We start from the raw sequence: 21015 nt of genomic DNA, 5'->3' as shown, positions 1-21015 counted from the left end.
CTACCCATTAATTGCATTTGGTGGCCCCTAGTTCTTATATTATGGGAACAAGTAAATAACTTTTCCTTATTCACTTTCTCCACACCACTCATGATTTTATATACCTCTATCATATCCCCCCTTAGTCTCCTCTTTTCCAAACCGAAAAGTCCTAGCCTCTTTAATCTCTCCTCGTATGGGGCCCATTCCAAACCCCTAATCATTTTAGTTGCCCTTTTCTGAACCTTTTCTAATGCCAGTATATCTTTTTTGAGATGAGGGGACCACATTTGTACGCAGTATTCAAGATGTGGGTGTACCATGGATTTATATAAGGGCAATAAGATATTTTCCGTCTTATTCTCTCTCTCTTTTTTAATGATTCCTAACATCCTGTTTGCTTTTTTGACTGCCGCTGCACACTGCGTGGACGTCTTCAGAGAACTATCCACGATGACTCCAAGATCTTTCTCCTGATTAGTTGTAGCTAAATTAACCCCCATCATATTGTATGTACAGTTGGGGTTATTTTTTCCAATGTGCATTACTTTACATTTATCCCCATTAAATTTTATTTGCCATTTTGTTGCCCAATCACTTAGTTTTGTGAGATCTTTTTGAAGTTTTTCACAGTTTGCTTTGGTCTTAACTATCTTGAGCAGTTTAGTATCATCTGCAAACTTTGCCACCTCACTGTTTACCCCTTTCTCCAGATAGTTTATGAATAGGTTGAATACGATTGGTCCTAGGACTGACCCTTGGGGAACATCACTAGTTACCCCTCTCCATTTTGAAAATTCACCATTTATTCCTACCTTTGTTCCCTGTCTTTTAACCAGTTCTCAATCCATGAAAGGATCTTCCCTCTTATCCCATGACAACTTAATTTACATAAGAGCCTTTGGTGAGGGACCTTGTCAAAGGCTTTCTGGAAATCTAAGTACACTATGTCCACTGGATCCCCCTTGTCCACGTTTGTTGACCCCTTCAAAGAACTCTAATAGATTAGTAAGACATGATCTCCCTTTACAGAAACCATGTTGACTTTTGCGCAACAATTTATGCTCTTCTATGTGTCTGACAATTTTATTCTTTACTATTGTTTCAACTAATTTGCCCGGTACTGACGTTAGACTTACCAGTCTGTAATTGCCAGGATCACCTCTAGAACCCTTCTTAAATATTGGTGTTACATTAGCTATCTTCCAGTCATTGGGTACAGTAGCTGATTTAAAGGATAGGTTACAAACCATAGTTAGTAGTTCCGCAATTTCACATTTGAGTTCTTTCAGAACCCTTGGGTCAATGCCATCTGGTCCCGGTGACTTGTTACTGTTAAGTTTCTCAATTAATTCCAAAACCTCCTCTAGTGTCACTTCAATCTGTGACAATTCCTCAGATTTGTCACCTACAAAAGATGGCTCAGGTTTGGGAATCTCCCTAACATCCTCAGCCGCGAAGACTGAAGCAAAGAATTCATTAAGTTTCTCCACGATGACTTTATCGTCATTAAGTGCTCCTTTTGTATCTCGATCGTCCAGGGGCCCCACTGGTTGTTTAGCAGGCTTCCTGCTTCTGATGTACTTAAAAAACATTTTGATATTACCGTTTGAGTTTTTGGCTAGCTGTTCTTCAAACTCCTTTTTCGCTTTTCTTATTACATTTTTACATTTAATTTAGCAGTGTTTATCCTCCTTTCTATTTACCTCACTAGGATTTGACTTCCACTTTTTAAAAGATGACTTTGTCTCTCACTGCTTCTTTTACATGGTTGTTAAGCCATGGTGGCTCTTTTTTAGTTCTTTTACTGTGGTTTTAAATTTGGGGTATACATTTAAGCTGAGCCTCTATTATGGTATCTTTGAAAAGTGTCCATGCAGCTTGCAGGGATTTCACACTAGTCACTGTACCTTTTAATTTCTGTTTAACTAACCGCCTCATTTTTGCATAGTTACCCTTTGTATGTTGTTTTTAAATAACATTAAAAATCTAATCATAAACATATGAAACACTCCTGTAATGTTCTGAGAAGGAAAAAGCCAAAACTGTACAAATCCAGCCTCCATGAAAATATACAAGACCCAGCCTGTCAAGAAGTGCTGAAGGACACAACTCATAACTTTATAAGAGCTCCTTTTGTTTCAGTGGTGTTTCTGTCCACTAAAAGTCCTTGCAAAATTCCATCCTTGATGGAAACATCCTTAATACTAACTTTTATTTAAAGCTCTCACTCCTGTGATTGGAAATAATTCATAAAAATCACTAAGGGGCAAGATGTAATGTAACACAATACACTGCTCTGGAGTAAATCCTTTCACCCACCTAGTGCTGAACTACATGAATGGTTCATACCTTTTCTTATTTTCTGATTCAGAAAAGGTGAGAGCTGTTGATTTCTAATTTCATATAATAAATTCCATAAAAACTGCCTTTGAATCAGATTTTGCATGTATCTCTTCTTAAAACAGCCACTTTCAAGGTGATAAAGTCAGATTTTCCAGCCTCCATTTTGGTTCAGAGACCTATTTGGCCATTTGCTTAACTGGCTCCTTCCTTGAAAGTGGGACAAGTATCATATCTTGTAAGAATCCAGCATACATGTTACAGGCCAACCATAAAGCCAATAACCTCTGTGTTCTGATGTAGATGGTGAGTCACTAAGACGACAAAGAATTTTAATACTTTTTCAGCACTCACCTCAAAGGGCAGAATTTTGTGCATCTGCTAATGACCTTAGGCTGAGATTTCAGACTACATAACCTAAACTGTATTAAAGACCAATGAACATGCAATTGGGAGAAGACACCAAAGAAAAACCCAAAAGCTATAGGAAATGCTGTAGTGACTCAATACGCAGCCCTCTTCTCAGGGTCGGTACTGTAATGGTGCCCTCACTAGGATGCTGTGTGGCATACTACTTGGCCAAATCCAACTCTCATTTTTATACTCTGCCTATCGAAGTTTCCCTAGTAGAGATTTAATTGGATACATTACTCTTCACTTCCCCTCCCCCCTTTAAAAGTTATTGTGCAGTATGACTACCATAAAGTGGCTACTATATTTATATTTCAACTGAGGATGAAGCGGTCCTTAGGCTCATATAAATACTTTGTAATCCTTAACAAACATAACTTTTTTGGGGGGTGAGCAGGAATGACCAATTTTGGCTTATTAAACTGTCCTTTTACCAGCTATAATTCCATAATTGTCACCCTTTTGCTGAATTCCTAAGCCTGGCCATTAAAAATAAGTAATTTCAACTCATATTTTCAGAAGACCAACCAGACCCCTTAAATCATTTAATTCCTGCTAGAAAACTACTCTGAGAAAGAAGGGAGATGTTGCAATAATACAACCCAGAAAGTACAATCATCAAAATATACTGACATTCAAATCTGCTTTTTGTTTCTCAATTCTTTGTTGTAGGTGTTGTTTATGAGTTGGTGTCATCTTCCCTGTCAACAGAAAGAAGCCAGAAAGAACAAAGAAATGCTATAGTGATCTAAAAGCCAGAACTACTAAGAACAGTATTAAGAAACATCCATGGGTATCCTGTGCATCACAATACGAAGACAATAATTCTCTGCCTTGAAGAATTTATTCTTCAACTCAAAAGATCACAGTTGCAGGCACATTTCTTTACAAGATCACTTCTATTGTGTGTATATTGGAAATCTTTGAAGGTGGGGCTTCAGAGAAAAGAAGAGACAAACTATAAATGTCTGTTAAAACACCTGAGTTCCCTTCTTTCTGGTAGAGAAGAAGCAGGTCAACATAAACGTTTAAGGATATTTATCCATAGACCAAAGATTCAGAGGGCCCACAACGTAGTTTAATAATAATATCAGGCAACTTACCTTCATGAGAGAAAGACTAGTTTTCAGAAGGCAATCCTTTACGTTATATGCAAAGTTTGAAAGGAAACCAAACAAGAAAAAAAAAGCAGAATTCTTGGATTAAAAAATAATTTGCATATTTACTTGCACATTATGGGTGTATTTGTTTAGAGTCTTGAAAGTCATTTCCAATAATATTCACCTTCAAGTTTTTTTATGGATAAAGATATGGTTGCAGACACATATCAGAGCCTTGAGTACATAGTACCTATTATGAATTTTAGCTAACAAAACCCCTCTAATGTTAGAAACCAGCAAATGCAGAGTTAAGGCTGCACTTCTCAAACAAGAGAAACAAACTACTTTAACTGCCTCTGTGGAAAACCAGCCTAGCATATTCCCTTCTTTGCATGCAGAGTATCAAAAACATACACCAGAGCAAACTGATTTTATAATTTATTTTTTTTAATTGGAAATAGGTTTCCAATACTAAGGTGATGATTTGTCCCCATACTAACATTTGTTCTTTTCACTTAAGAGTTCTAATGGGATGATCTAGACATATAATATTTACATATGGAGACATGCTAGCTCTATATCTAATGATACTTGGATAACTGGCTGGCACATAAAATCATAGAACCAAATCTTGTGAGGCAATGAATGTACTCAGCACCTTACAGGATCAAGGTCCTTAATGAAAAAGGATTGCCTTCAGCATCTGTGCTGTCTGCACAAAAAGATACCGTAAAATTCTTGTATGAATGATGAAAAAAGCCATAAGCAATCCAACCACCATTCAATTAAAATGAAGGTATTACAGGTATTTTTTAAATCAAAGAAAAAATAAAAACGTTATAGATGAATAAAATATATTTCTTACTTTTTTTTTTCAGAGCATTGTTTCTGGGGCTGAGTTAAGGACTTATCTGAGAAATGCAACTCCTCCTCATTTCATGAGTTTCTAATGTATTAAGGTTCCACCCATCCTAAAGCTTTTGAAAGGCAACTTGTATTCAAACCCATGACCCACATGCACAACCTTTGCTTCACCTTAAAGGTACAGGGGGGGTGTGTGTATAAATTTCCTTAATTCCCTACTAGTCTTAACAAAGGATTTAGCAGAGAATTCAGATTAGGAAAGGTAGAAGCTTCTCCCAACGCCTTCCCTCAGTTCTGCAGAAGGGGAGCCCAGCTCCTGCAACCTTTAAGAGTTGGGCTTCACCTGGGTAAATACATCAACTCCCTAGTAAGTCTGATGCGGCTCATCAAGGGCTCCCACACAATTACTCTGCACACTGCGAGACACCTCCACCCCCAACCTTATGCTTGTGCAGCATCTCATAACACCTAAAAGCTTGAGGGGTATTTGGGGAAGATGGGCCATAAGGTGCCCGAGGGAGGTTGGGCTTTTGATGAAGTCTGCAAGAAGCAGAGAGGATTAGGTAAAGGAGCTGAGAACCTCCTGGGGCTCATCAAAAGGAAGTCCTGATGCTACAAACTAGAGAAGGCACACTGAGTGGAATAGGGAAGAAAGTTTTAATGCTTTCCATTGTCTTCTTAAGATCCTTCCTTAAGATCCTAACACATCTCTCTCCACCACCAGTCACTGAGTCTCTGGTTCAAAAGGGCATGAGGTAGAGGGGATGGAGGGAAAGGGTGCCTTGCTGGAGAATACTGGAATAAAGCGAGGAAGATAGTGGTTCAAATGAGGAGGCAGAGTTGAGGAATTCAGAGTGTAGCAGAAGACAAATGGCTCCTAGAACTCCCCCCCTCAATTTGCCTCCCTATGGTCTGCAACAGAAGCAAATCTCCTATGAGTCATTAGAAGGGACCCCAACTGCTGCAGTCCACATAAAGTCTGTCAGGTGGAAAAGGGAGAGAAGCACTAAATATTCCCTCTGTGTTCTCTTCCTGAACACTTCCCCCTTACTTTGTGTTTCTAATAGAGGGGTGCAGGGAGAGGAGCAGATGCCTTGGTAAAGAGAATGAGGAGACAACTAGGAATAGAGCTGTCACAGTGAGGAGAAAGCACTGTATTTTCCACTGAATGCATCCGATGAAGTGAGCTGTAGCTCACGAAAGCTTATGCTCAAATAAATTTGTTAGTCTCCAAGGTGCCACAAGTACTCCTTTTCTTTTTGCGAATACAGACTAACACGGCTGCTACTCTGAAACCACTCAGGAACGTAGCAAGAAAAGGCAGGGCAGGAGGAAAGAACTAATGTTTTCTACCTTCTCCATCTGAGAAATTTCCTGTCAGTTTTTAAAGGGTATTCCTTTCTCTGGGCTACAGAAGACTATTAGAGCATCTATCTCAGGAAAGGGGGAAACTAAGTGAGAACCTGGCTGACAGAAGGGGAGGTGATTGAGGAGCATTATTATTTACAATTTGTATTTCAAATGAATTCTGCCTAGGCAAGGAAAGCAGGTGGAAGTGGTTTTTTACATGAAAGCATAGGTTTCAAGCAGTCATTTGACATGCTATACCAATACCAACAGAGTCTATGATTGCTAACGATGGTTCCAATTTTTTTAAGTTGGATATTAATTAATAAGACTGTGTTGCTGTGCACTAGATCTGAGCCAGTGGAATATTATAATAGCATCTAGTTCTTATATAGCACTTTTCATCAGAAGATCTCAAAGCATTTTACAAGGTGGATATGTATCACTATCCAGTTTTACAGATGGAGAACTGAGGCACGGAGGGACTGTGACTTTCCCAAGGTCATCCAGAAGACCAGAAACAGAGTCAGGAATACAACTCAGGTCTCCTGAGACCAAGTGCAGTGCGCTACCTACTAGGTTTTATATTATATACATTTTACTACAAACTGACAGCTTTTTGAACTCTGGTGAACATCTCTGGTTCTAGGATGCCATAACTCAGGAACTCATCCAATTTACTTCATAATTTTGCAGCAATCATTTTGAAGCAGATGTGACTGTTCTGATGGTATTGGGGGGGGGGGGGGGGGGGGACTGACTGACAAAAAAATTCTAACAGAAAAGACAGCTACCTTTTCTGTAACTGGTGTTCTTCGAGATGTGTTGCTCATGTCTATTCCACACCCTGCCCTCCTTCCCCTCTGTCAGAGTTGTCTGGCAACAAGGAACTGAGGGTGGGGGGAGTGCACAGATCCCCTTATACCACGCCAGGCAGGTGCCACTCCAGGGGTTGCGGCGGGCACTCCTCCCCTACGGGTACTGCTAGGGGAAAAACTTCCGGCACCGGTGCACGTGGCGAGCATGCACATCTATTGTGGAATACACATGAGCAATCACTTGAAGAAGAAACTCAGTTACAACCTTAACTATGGAATGACTTTGTCTCTCCATAATTCAGTTAACTTTGACTATTCATAATGTTTTTATTCATTCTGTTAACAGACATTCTATGATGATTTTGTAATCTGCAGGTCATAAATCAACAAACTGGAACAATTCCTACAATTGTGCACCCTAGTCAATTCAGAATTGGGATTCAGACTATTTTTAAGTTGAGAGCTCTGTTAACCCAGTTCTCCAAAAGGATGAACCAATTCTGGATTTGACCCAATATCCTAGAGATTATTATTTCTTTCTTATTTCATACCAGACAGTTACTAGAACTGCCTGCTGGAGTACCTTCAATAAAAAGGCTGTTTTCTTCACAAATAATTCTTTCTGCTTCATTTGCACTTGAAAGAGATGTGGCCACACCTGTCAATCATGCTTGTAAGTGGCCTGTTCTTGACAATACCACCACTGATGGACAAGAAGTAATAATGATCTATCCAGGTAGTCTGGTAACTGATCAGATATGAAAGTACCAAGGCAGCTGTTGAAATCCCAACATGCATGTGGAAGGCTGGAATGCTGAATCAGTTAAAGATACGACAAGTATTGACATTCCATCCTGAGTAGACTGAAGCATGAACACAATCTCTCTAGTTATCTTAATGTAAGTTACCATAAAGCATAACAGGGTGATTAAAAACATCATGATTTTAAACATGACCTCATTTACCTGAGAAAGCATAATGCAACACAAAAACGTCACTTGGGAAAATAAAAAAAGGAGGAGAACAGGCTAGTCCCTCCAGTACGACAAGGAAACAAAAAGCCCAATGGCACAGACAGGGTGCAGCATCCCCTAAATCTAGAGGGCAGAAATACATTGAAACTCTCCCATCAAAATATTACAGACTATCTAGACGGTTCATAGGTTAAAGTTCTTACTCAATGGACAAAATCTTTTCACTACAACCAGTGTAATTCAACCACAGAAAATCATATTCAAATATTTATGATGATGAATTAGCAGACCACTTTAGTAAGACTTTGGAGCAACATTACAGCATTTTCCAAAGTTGTTCTATCTAAAGATTTAATAAGGAATTCTGATTTTTAAAATGGGTTTCGACTGGAAAGTTCTCCTAAAGATACTGATTCCAGTGGTGTCTCAGTTTTGGAGCATGATATGGATTCTTAGAGGCAAACGGAATCATTGTTGTCATCAAAACTGACAGGCAGAAGCACTAGAAATAAGAATGCAACTTTCCAGGCAGCACTTGGGGGAAGGGGGCATATTTAATTTAAAGACGAGTATTTGAACGATGATTTACTTTACTTCATCTCCTACACCCTAGTTTTTGGTTCATTCTTTAAAAGTCAACCAGTTCTATAGTATCTTATCTCCTTGGAAAGACAAGCGAGAGGCCGTCTTCAGAAGCTAACTCTGCAGACTGTCCAGTAGTTACTGGCACAACATCTAATGCACTCCCATCATACTGAAAAGAAGACAAAGCAAAAAATTACCATGTCAGCATCAAGCTAGATGTTCATGTCCACCTTCTGATCAAAAATAACTGGATACTTAAGCTAACCCAATAAGTACATCCCTGAATTTCCAAAGTACTACCATGAGTTGCATTGTCATTTACAAGCACCAGAGCAGCTGGAGTTCTTGTTATATCCAGCCTAGCAAAGTGAGGACTCATTTGACTTCCATATTCTTATAAGTGAATGCCTGTCCAGAAACTGAGAAAGAATGTCACATCTGTTGGCACTTAGTCTAGAAATAGAGGTACTAAGCAAAATCAGTTTGTAAGACCTCTCAGAAAGCACAGCAGAATTATTCACTGTGTTGCCTCCACATAAGACAAGCTCTAATGTGGAACAACAGGAATAGAAGAAATTCTGCTTCAAAATGAACCCTACATTTTTAACCGGCTCCCCATATTCTTAGCAATTATAAGTTACAGGAAGAGCAGCATAAACACAATCAGAACTCCAGCTTCCAGAGTCTCCATTGACAACTAATTTTAGAATTAGAAAATCAAACTGATCATGATGCCTATTCTCACAAAGTTACTACAGTGCACATTCTAGGAGCATTAGTAGTATATGGCTCAGTCTGGTCTGTTAAAGCAGATACTATTTGTTAGGTGTAACTCAGAAAAAATCCAATGCTATTACAGAGTTAAGATGAATGCAAAGATCACCCCCATGACCTAAATCCCAAGCAGCAGCCACAAAGACAACTTTCAGACTTAAAACACAACACTCCAACAAAATGTATCATCAGTCCAAGGTTTTCCAGGTAGTTGATGGTGTACCTCTAGTTGTGTTCTATCAACCCTGCCCATGCTCTCATTACTCCATATGAATAATCTCTCGTCACAACTTTCACCCTGAGTGAACAAGAAATGCTTTCTGCAATGTGAATCACCTGAAACAGTTTCATTCTGATGGCAACATCCTTTCAGTAAGGCCTGTGAAGCAGAGGGTCACCCAAAGTGTTATACAGAAACTGTACCTCACTTCAGTATCCTGCACTCAGTGAGTGAAAAGTGAAACAGATGGAATTTGGGAAACTGATCAGTCCTGTCAATGCATCACTTTTGCTAAGTTAGCTCTTCCACTGTCAGTTTCTTAAGTGGAACATTTAGAAAGCAATACTTAGGATAAACTGAGACAACTGAGAATAGATAAAATATTGTAGATTTTTTTAATCATTCATGTCCATTTTATGTTTAACAGTCAAAGTTGCCCAGACACATCAAAGCAGAATACTGAAACAATTCAGATACTTCCAGACATAAATATACTTGTACTCTAAAGATGCTGTACCAATCTGGAAAGAAAGTCCTGGGGAAGTGGCTAACTGCATCTTTCAATAACCTCATAAGAGAGATCTCCAGACCCTCTTTGTATCCTGACAAGTATTTTAATGGCTTTGACAGCAGGAATCAGAGGCAAGGGTTCAGCGATACCACTGTCTGTCTCATATTGATGAGCCATCAACAAAGCCATTTGGCTAAGTTCTAGCCAAGCTTTTAACAGGATGAATTGAAAAGGGAATAAAAATATTGGGATTTTTGCATGTTCCTTCCATACCAATGCAACATAGTCCCTCTCACTGAAATACCCACCTTAAAGCAAGGTAATATTTCTCTTCATATGAATATGAACTTTCCCAAAACAACACTCCAGCAAAATGCCTTCTTGCCTCAGCATTTAGGTACCTAAACCAATGAGAATTCTTTTAAGAAATTTAAAGATCAGTGGCATTTCTGCTACCACCCTTACATGCAGCTAGAATTTGGGTAAACTTTCAAAGATATGTGGGTCCATAGCTGTAGTTTCCTTGGATGGAAGCTCCCAGGCTATTGCTTTCACAAAGTTGCAATGCCTATGATCACCCCTCTACAACATTTGTCTGGCTGTTTAGAGTGGTGGAAACAGGCAAGTAAAGGATCTGGCTAACAATCAATTTAGAAATATACTCTAAACTAGTAATAAAAGTTTGCAAGATACATTTTCAAAACCAAATCTCAAAAAATTATGTGGTGGGGACAAACATCTTCTGACTGACTTAAATGCTGACTGAATGGCCCCTAATCTAATCTTTCCTAATCTTAACTCTGTTGCATACCCTATTCCTCCTCTCAGCCATGCCCCAAAACCATCTTGTTATGACTTCAAATAAAATAAGAGGGAACAGCAGAACAAGACATACATCAAAAGGTCCTTGAAATGCCAATTCACTAGCTATAGGCAGTACTCAAAGGGTTAAGTGGTAATAAATGGAGCAGGTGGCAGGCTTTTGCACCTATGTTTGTAAATCCTGTATGCATATCCATCACAAACAGTTTCAAAGGGGAAAAGAGAGGGCAGTGCTTTTGCACCTCCTAACAAGTGATTGTGGAACACACATGGCAAAATATTGTGTTTGTGTGGAACACATGCAACAGTATGGGAGTAAAGGCAACCCTAACGAAGAGAGATGAAAACCCAACTCCTAGAACTTCTTTATACCCTCTCCCCCAAAAAATTAAGAATGGCAGAAAAATTAACTGCTACCTCAAGGAGGCAACAGGTTACTCAACTGTCCCCACCCACTCTGATTCCTTTGACTGAATCTGATGTGGTTTGATAATATCCACAGTTAAATAATTTGACTCCTCCACTGGAAAACTGGGGGGAGTGGGGGGGGAACACAATGTTAATTCAATAAAACATTGTAAGGATTGTGTTGTGAATAGCATAGCCAAAGAGTTCTGATGCTCATAGTGTTAACATGCCAAGACACAGTAAGAGATAACACCATCACCCCTAACCTAACAGTACATTATAAATCATTGCCTTCTTTGAAAAGTTGGACATAAAACATTCCATCAGAAAGAATCTACTTTCTCAGAATCTACAACCCAGAACACTTGTATTCTGAGAGCTGCATATAACCAGCATTCAGCAAAGTAAGGAAACATTGAGAAAAACCTAAAAGGACCCTGGTTTAGTATGGTTATTATTTATACTTGAACTTTAATATTTCTTATGAAGGAGCCTAGAACAGTTCAGAAAGACCAGGTGTGGGGAAAAAAAGAAATGTTCAATATCTGTGGTTACAACATGCATTTAATCGGTCAGGATTTGCTTTACATAAATATCTAATAATAGTCTAAATCTCTCCATCCACACATACTTAATAAGCTACCACTAATAGGCAGAGCTCTGTAACTGTACTTCAGAAATTAAACACACACACACAGTTTTATAATGACCCTTTAACATAAAATTAGGAGAGGAAGTTCTGAGATACAAAATTTTAATGCAAGTGCAGGAAAGAAATCACCTGTGCTATTCAGCTCAGGCATGACTATGGCAGTAACAGAAAGTCACTCCTCCCAACACATGTATCTAGTGCAATTTCAAAACAAGTCAGCCATTAGTAAACCTTTAAAGCTCTGATGTTTGCCTCATAGAAGATTATGATCCATTTACAATTACAACAACACTACCAGTGCCACTACAATTACTGTTAAGATCTGACTTTCATTTTAAACTCCTTTTCCAGGGATCTGTAACTGTTTTAACTTGCTTAGCTTTAATTAAACATAAAGCTTCAATTAAACATTATTTGAAACAACATAACTGGCTGACATTTAACTCTGATAAAGAGCAGTTGTACATAAACACTTTTCTTGGTTTCTACTATACAAAAATTCCATATTATCATCTGGAGAATAAGTAAACAAATACTATCCAAAATCCTCCTGATTATTAAACTCAAGGTAACGGTTCCACTCAGATCAAGTAGAAAGGATTTGATGTGAACAAGATTTTTTTCAATCTGTTTTGGTTCAACTATGTGAAAACTCCCCCTAACTATTGCAAAGTCAAAGCCTAACATTTTAGTATTTCATTCTACAGATAAAAAAAAAAAAAAAGATAATGCAGCTCAGTGAAAGAAACTGAACTGTACTAGAAGCAATGGATTTGCACAAAATCAACATTGGCAGGGGACTGGAGGAGATCCATTGGCTTTCCTCGCCCCCTACATTATTATTGAGTAACAAAGAAAATTAACACATACTATGTTAATAATGTTAAAGTTTCACTGAATGGACAGAAACAAGAAATCATCTCTGAAGGAGCTCCTCTGTTTTTCTTTGGCTCTTTTGTGCCCAGGATTTGCAGCATAATAAGTAAAATTAACTGTGTTCTGGACGATGGCACAATGAGGTAAGTGAAAGTTTGAGTGCCACACTTAACTGAGTTTTTCTGATTTTGTTGCATTAAATTAGAATTGATGTTAACACCACATTTTTGATAGTTATATAAAAAAGACCAGACCAGAGTAACAGCTGCTTAAAAAACAGTATCAACCATAACACAAATGTACACAATAATACAACAATTTCTTACATGCTATTTTGATCTAAAAGGATTCCTGGACATTACATCTAGCTCCATTCAGACTTATAAAATATTACATAATCACTAAGATTTCAACTCAGGATGAGTCGTTTTAGAGCAGGTAAGCAGCAGGTTTTGATCAGCTTAGTTCAGGAAAAATCCTTGACTTCATGGAAATCATGAACAATGTAGATGTTATGCAACTCTTCACAGGACACTATTTAAGTACAATGAGTCCTAGGTAAAAGGAGACTGGATTCTTGGAGGTAAGGATGATAAAGAAGCTCTGCCCCCAAATTCCTGTCACAATCAGGGGCTAGAACCCTATTAGCCAGATATTAAACCTAATACTACTCCATCCCATTCAACAGGGAACAGAGACAAACTTTTGAGCTGGATTTTGAGTAATATGCTGTATTACTTCAGATTAGTGTAATCTTTATGATGAACATGCTCCGAACCTTCTGACCTCCATATTCAGAGATCATCTGTTAAAATAACCAAGTCCCTGGAAAGCAACAGACTAACAGCTAGTCTGATCTTAAGGAAACACTACCTACTGAAAACACAGGAGGGAGCAATGTGTTTCTACCAGTTATGAGAAAAAATACTGAATCTATTCAAGTTGCCTTCCACTTTTAGTGTGTATGGGTATCTGCCTTACTACTGTGGAGTTTCAGCATACCATTGACAATGTAGTTTTAAATAAATTTGAACAGGTATTATTCCATACTGGTCCATATGATGTCACTTGAAATTCAACTAATGCTTCCTCCCAGGCTACAACCAATAAGCTATCAGGGAAACTATATTTTTTTTCCCATTCCATAACACTATAAGGCAGGAGTTTTTCAGCAGCTTAATAAAAATTAAAAGGTCATTTGTCATAGCCCAATAGATAAACCATTCTTGCAAGCAAACAAAGCTCTTCCTCATACAGAATTGTAATTAGATGTTGTCAATTACCACAAAATACTGCGCTTCTGCTTATCTTCAAAAAGTCGTTGCTAGCTGAACATTTAGTAAACGCATTTATTTAGAAAATAAGAAATATTTTCTTCATTAACAGTAAAGGACAAGTTTGTCCTCACTGCTTTCTTTATATGATGTCCTTAGATTCAAATGCACAAATATTTTCTAATACATATTAGAATTGTCTCTAAATTCCAAAATACACATGGGGATGAAAGGACAAAAATCCACTGCCATATGTAATCCTCTTTTCTTTATTACCTCTACCTCCTATGGCTCAAAATAATAACTCTATGATCAGTAGGCTGACTGTTCAGATTTCATTTTTTACCAGACAATTCATATTTATAAGATACTAACTTCCTTCAAGTTGATACAGTAACTTCAGGTTAACCTAATCTTTTAATCATTACATCCAGCCAGAGGGAGTTTGTGTTATTAAGTAAAGGGATGGTTTCACCTGCGTAATTCGAGTGGTTTAAAACAAATATTTATTTTTTGTTAAAATTTTCAGGTAACATTAAAAGGAATGTTTTCATGAAATTGTTTTAATAGTTTGTTTGTAATTAAACATCCCCTTGCAATGCAATGCAATTCATATACTGTAGGATTGTGCTAGTGGTAAGCTAACTGCCCCAGAAAATGAAAATTACTATAAACAACATTTGAAACTGACCAGCCTGGTTTTACTTTACCAGATGAGGACAATACAAAAAGTAAACAGTAAAAATTATGAGAAGTAAATTAGCTTTCTATAATTATTTCATTTTTAATAACTTTGGATATTATTAACATAAGAAAGGGATCCTGTTGGTTTTTAAGAGTGTGATTTTGAGATTTTTCCTTTAAATCAAGATATGGAATTGGCCCTTCAAAAGTAAATATGTTCCTGGTATGTTGCCTGAAAACATTCCATCTTTGGAAGGCTGTGAATGGTGGTACTTCAAAAAGGAGAGAAACAAGAAAAGGGGATGCTGCAGCTAGTAGTAAGTAACACGCCCCCATCATGTCTTCCCAGCACTGTCAAAAGGCGGGTTGTTGTCAGACTCCTGATCTGGCTGCCTTAGAAACGCTTTGAAAAAAATTAAGGCAGGAAGATGAACAACTCTACAAAAATGCCAACCTTCCTTTTTACAATTAAGCTGCTTTCTCCCCCATCCTTTCTGCCCCTGGGGTCTCCCTCCAAGCCCAGGTGCAGCTGGGGGCGGTGAAAGGGAGAAGGGTTGAACAGGATTTGTGTGCGCGCGCTTGTGGCACCAACAGCAGGGCACACAGGAGGCGGCTGGTTGTTGACATCTTTCCCTTTCTGTTTCAGTCAAGCGCACTTCAGAGCATCCCTCCCGCCCCCTCCCCAGCCCCCAGCAGCTGTTGTTCACGTTCCCCAATCCTACCTATTTAAATCCCTTTGCTCATTCAATCCTAAAGAAAACAAATGTAGAAACTCTAATGTCTAGACATATCAGAAGAGGCATTTATCTGAAAAACTGTCCTTTTAGAAGGAAAGGAATAAAGATTCAGCATCAGACGTGGACCTCCATCGCCTACTGTTTATAAAGGGGACGGGGCAAGTTCCTTTTTACCCATCCTCTCCTGATCAAGGGAAGGGAAGGAGTAGATGTGGTTTACCCACCCTCACTTGCTCACAACAGAGAAGGAAGAGTAAATGTCATTTATCAGCCCTACCTGCTCATGATGGGGGGAAGCTTTTTACCCACATCCTTCTGCGGCTACTGATGGTGGGGAGCACATGCTCTTCACCCACCCTCACCCCTCCCTCCTATCCTTCCTCCCATGAGAGGCAGTTGCTAGGGCGCCTTCCTCCTCCAGAAGGATGATGGAGAAAGAACCGAGGAAGAGGATCAATAACAAAATGTCTGAGTTGGGGGGAAGCAATCTGTCCGCGGGGGAGGCGGGCTGCTCTTTGCCCCCGAGTAGGGCCGGTGGGGAGTGTCTGCTCAGCCTGGGGACGGGATGGGAGGCATATCTCCTTCTCTACCAAACGCTGCTGCGGCTGCTGCCACATCCCCTCCACCTCCCCTCCACCTCCCACATCCACCTCAGGGGAGCAGGGCCTGTCCCCGGCTGGGGAGGGGGGCCAGTGCCAGCCCGGAGGAGGCCGGCGGAGGATGCGTGGGGTGGCGGCTCACCTGCGCCGTGGCTGCGCTGTGCGCCACGCGCGGGGCGGAGGGGCGGGCTGCCCCCAGGCGGGCAGCGGGGCTGTGCCCGCCGGCAGCGGGGGCAGAAGGCTCTGAGCTGCGGGGCGGCAGGCCGGACCCCACGGGGTGCGGTGCCCTGCCCGGGGAAGCGGCTCGCGGGCCGGGGCCGCTCCGCCCGCTGGGTGTGCGCACGGAAGGGGTGTGCCCTCCGGCCCAGGGCGGAGCGGGAGATGCTCTCCGGGGCGAGCAGCCCCTGGCTCAGCCTCCCGGAGCCCAGCGCGGGGCTCCGCCGGGCGCGAGGCCGGGCTGTCCCCTGCCCCGGCCCGTCCTTACCTCTCCGCTGCCCGCCTCGGACCCGCAGGCCGCCCGGAACCGCCGCAGGTTGATGCCGATGGCGGCCGAGACCTGCAGCGCCGCATCGAAGCCGGGTCCGACGCCGGCCGCGGGGCCCCCGGGGCCGCCGGAGCCCGGCACTGCCCCGCCTCCCCCGCTTCCCGCCGCCCCGCCGGAGCCCGGGCCCCCCAGCTCCGCTTCGCCCGCCCCGGCCTGAGGCGGCGGCTCCGGGGCCCGTAGGTTCCGCACGGCCGGGACGCGGAGGCGGGACCCCCCCAGCCCCCGGCGGCCCCAGCCGCCGCTGCCGGGCCGGGCAGGGAAGCGCCACCGACCGCTGTGCGCCATCTTTACTGTGAGGCGACGAGCCAGAGAGCGGGGCCGGGCTGAGCCCTGGGGCCTGGATACCCCGCGCGCGCCGGTAGGGGCGCTGCATGCAGCCGCCGCAATACAGGGTGCGGGGCTCCGCCGTGGCGTGGCCCGGGCAGCTGGATAATTCATACGCCGCCCATCGACACCCAGCATAAGGCGAGTCGGCAGCCAGGGCACGGGCGACCCCACAGCGCGGCGCCGGGGCCTGGATGCGGCGTAACGCTGCCATAGCGGCGCTGTATAACTCCGAGCGCCGTGCCAGGCGCGGGCCCGGCAGCGGGGCCCGGGGCCCTGCCTGCTGCATAACCCCGCGGCGGGGCCGTGCGGCACCCGGGGCCGGGGGCGGGTCCGAGCGCGCGGGCCGGCCGCCCTGGCTCGTCACCGGGGCCGACCCTGGGGCGGAGGGGCCCGGGACTCGGCATGGCCCCGGCACGCACGGAGCGCGGCGAGAGGGGCCCCCCGAGCCCGGCCCGGACCCCCCACCTGAGACCCCCCTTCCCGGCCAGCCCCCTCCCACCTGCCCAGCTCCCCGGGCCAGAGCCCCCCTGCCCTGCCAGGCTGGACCCCCCTCTACCGCCAGCCCCCCCGCCCGAGACCCCCCACCGCCCTGCCAGGCTGGACCCCCCTCTACCGCCAGCCCCCCCGCCGCCCTGCCAGGCTGGACCCCCCTCTACTGCCAGCCCCCCCGGGCGAGACCCCCCACCACCCTGGACCCCCTTCTACTCCCAGCCCCCCCGCCGCCCTGCCAGGCTGGACCCCCCTCTACTGCCAGCCCCCCCACCACCCTGGACCCCCTTCTACCGCCAGTCCCCCCGTTGCCCTGCCAGGCTGGACCCCCCCTACCGCCAGCCCCCCCGCCCGAGACCCCCCCCCCGCCCTGCCAGGCTGGACCCCCCTCTACTGCCAGCCCCCCCGGGCGAGACCCCCCACCACCCTGCCAGGCTGGACCTCCCTCTACCGCCAGTCCTCCCACCACCCTGTCAGGCTGGACCCCCCTCTACCGCCAGCCCCCCCGCCCTGCCAGGCTGGACCCCCCTCTACTGCCAGCCCCCCCGGGCGAGACCCCCCACCACCCTGCCAGCCTGGACCCCCTTCTACCGCCAGTCCCCCCACCACCCTGCCGGGCTGGACCCCCCTCTACTGCCAGCCCCCCTGCCCAGAGCCCCCCCCACCCTGCCAGGGTGGACCCCCCTCTACCGCCAGCCCCCCGGCCAGAGGTCCCCTACCCTGCCAGCCCCCAGGGCAGAGCACCCTCCCGCCCGGCCAGAGCCCCCTCTGTCCAGCCAGGCTGGACCCCCCCTCTTTACCGCCAGCACCCCAGCCAGGGTGCCCCTGCAAGCCCAGACCCCCCTGTACTGCCAGCCCTCCCAGCCAGGACCCCCCATACACAGCCAGAGCCCCCCTCACCCCCTGCCTGTCCTGCCAGCCCCCCTTGCCAGAGACCCCTGCCAGCCCACCAGTTCTGCCAGCCTGGCTCCCCCACCCAGCCAGCTCCCTTGGCCAGAGTCCCCCGCCTGAAGCCCCCCCTTACCGTGCTAAGCTGGACCCCCCCCTCTACTGCCAACCCCCCAGGCAGAGGCCCCTCTGAAAGCCCAGCCCCCCCGTACTGACAGCCCCCCCCCCAGCCAGGACCCCCCATACACTGACAGCCCCCCAGCCAGAGCCCCCTGCCAGCCCAGACCCCCCTGTACTGACAGCCCCCACAGCCAGCCCCCTCCCCATACACTGACATCCCCCCCAGCCAAGACCCTCAGGCACTGCCAGCTCTCCCAGTCAGGACCCCACACTGCCAGCTCTCCCAGTCAGGACTGCTCCTCCAGACAGCACCCCCCCTTCACTGTCAGCCCCCCAAATACACTGATAACCCTCCCTTCAGTGACAGTCCCCTCAAATACACTGACAGGACCCCCTGTCAGTCTTACATAGGACCCCCAATACACTGATAGTTCCCCCCATAAAAGGACAGCTCCCCAGTACACTGTCAGCTCCTGTACAGTCAGGAACCCCAAATACACTACCAGCTCCTCAGCTAGGATCCACACACACCTAGCCATAGCTGGATCACATATCCCATACACAGCCAGCACTTCTCTGTCCCATCCCTGCCAAGCACCAGCAAGCCCCCACCCCAAACCCTGTAACTGGAATGGCCCCCCCAGTCTCCCCTCCCTGATTGCTCTATTTGGCGTAGGGAGCAACTGCCTGGTGACAGAGTCACAATTCCATTCCCTTCTACACAAAGACACAGAGAAAGTTCACTCAATACAATTCTTTTAGTGCATCCACTTCATCCAGAGAAAAGGAATACAGGCATCCTACTGATGAGATCCCCAGGCAGCAAAGGCTTCCCAGAGGGACAGAGAGAGATGCACACAATCTGATGGGGATGGAGCTCACAAGAGTCATCATCTTGGGAGACTTCAAAGTCCACATGGACCACAACTCTGATACAACAATCCTAAGCCTCCTTACCCAGACCTTTTCCCTTCAAGTTCTCACAGGGAATCTCTCCAGACCCACCCACGCAGCCAGCCACACCCTGGATTGGAGCCTCCAGCTGGCTGTCAGTATCAGACTCATTCTGGGCAGAACTTTCCTCCTACAGGTGGCTTCCTTCCTACTGGAAGCCAAGAAGAAACCACCACCATGGAGCAAGCCTGAAAACTTGCAGCAACTGACAAATTCTAAAACCTACTTACAGAAAATTCTACCCAACCAAGATGAACAAGAATTAATGAGGTACCACAACCCTGCCCTGACTACTGCAATGTGTCTTGTCTCCCACACAGATGACATGTGTGAGACACAGAGAACTTCCATAGGAACTGGACCCAGACCATGCAACTCAATCCCCCAAGAACCCACATGGGCCTCACCATGTCCAGAGCTAAATGCAGAATGAACACACACACGTGCCTTTTTTTTTTTTTCCTAATGAAAATTGAGATTCTGGAGCATGTCAGCTTCCAAAACAAATGTACTGGTTCAGTGAACCTCTGGGACACTTAGATTCCTCCCCTGTTCATCACTGGCTGAAACCTTCTCTCTCATACTTCTCAAATGCCCCTTATTTTAGAGGACATCACTAATTTTAGTCCCCAGGTTGCCTGTACTTCACATACATTTAGCATCCCCTCCAGAAATAAAGAATCCTGAAACTGAGGCTACAGAAAATATCACACTAAAGGAAGGCATCTTGCAGTATGTTCTATTTCATGAATGAATAATCTTTCTCTCTCTTATTTTGAGTTTTTGTCATGCACTGCATTTCACAGATGGACATCAGCAGGTGGGGAAGTAACCTCCTTTTCTGTGCCCTCCACAGCTGCTTATGTGTGTGCTGCTTCTATCCCAGTATCTTGTCTTTTAACAGTGGCCAGTGCCAGATGCTTCGGGGCAATGAACAGAACAGGGCAATTATTGAGCGATCTGTCATCCTGCCCAGCTTCTGGCAGTCAGAGGTTAGAGACACCCAGAGCATGGGGTTGCATCCCTGACCATCCTGAAACTGATGGGAAGCTTCCCACCAAATCTGTTTTTGCCCCTGTTCACAGCATTCACTCCAAGAGTTCCTCTTCCACCCAGTAATACCCCATCTATTTTGCTCTACCTCTCCCTGAGCAGGTTACAAGACAACTTTGGTGCTACTTGGAATCTGTCGTGTCGTCCCGCCGCCGCCACTTCAACCGAGGGGAGCAGGGCCTGCCTGCGCAGCCAGGTCTCTGGAGAGCAGCAAGTGATGACTGCATCCCCAGCCGCGCTGCGCTGCACCGCTCCCTGCCCATCTGCTGCTGCCCACGTACCTGTTTTTCCTCCTGGTGTGCTTTCTTTCTCTTTACAACCCTCCCAGCGCCGAGGTCCCAGAGCCCCACCTCCTAAGCCCTCACTGGATGCTGCATTTTCAGCTCGAAGGGAAAACAGCCATAAGAACCACGCATGACATTGCTGCTGGCCCCCACAGGTGGACAGAGGGTGTGCCTGAGGGTCAGCTCTGGCTCCCAGGGTACGGGAGTTCAGCCATAATATTTACTACCAATGTGGGGTTTTCACTCTGGACAGGTTTGCAGTTGAAACATAAATCAATTGCCCATGTCTCCTGCTCCTTACCATGCGGCTGCACCGAGAGGAAGTATGATCTGGTGGCTAAGGCACTAGAACATTGGGGCGGAAAGGGGGGTTCAATT

At 44.9% G+C, this 21015-nt stretch overlaps 1 protein-coding gene across 8 annotated transcripts in view; it reads right to left on the bottom strand.

The window, feature by feature from the left end:
* Nucleotides 1–16824, bottom strand: part of KMT2A (lysine methyltransferase 2A) — an 87250-nt gene extending 70426 nt beyond the window's left edge. For 7 of the 8 annotated variants that reach the window (XM_037882126.2, XM_037882128.2, XM_043534037.1 and 4 more), the window contains exon 1: nucleotides 16463–16822. In XM_037882126.2, coding sequence (XP_037738054.1) covers nucleotides 16463–16807 — 345 coding nt within the window. In that variant the 5' untranslated portion in view covers nucleotides 16808–16822. Of the gene's footprint in view, nucleotides 1–16462 lie in introns of all 8 variants that reach the window. The other variant, XM_037882131.2, reaches the window with a different exon arrangement.
* Nucleotides 16825–21015: the final 4191 nt, after the last annotated feature.

This window comes from Chelonia mydas, chromosome 22 (genome assembly GCF_015237465.2).
Source record: "Chelonia mydas isolate rCheMyd1 chromosome 22, rCheMyd1.pri.v2, whole genome shotgun sequence".
In the NCBI taxonomy this organism is placed as follows: Eukaryota; Metazoa; Chordata; order Testudines; family Cheloniidae; genus Chelonia; species Chelonia mydas.
This window is presented reverse-complemented; position numbering and strand designations above follow the sequence as displayed.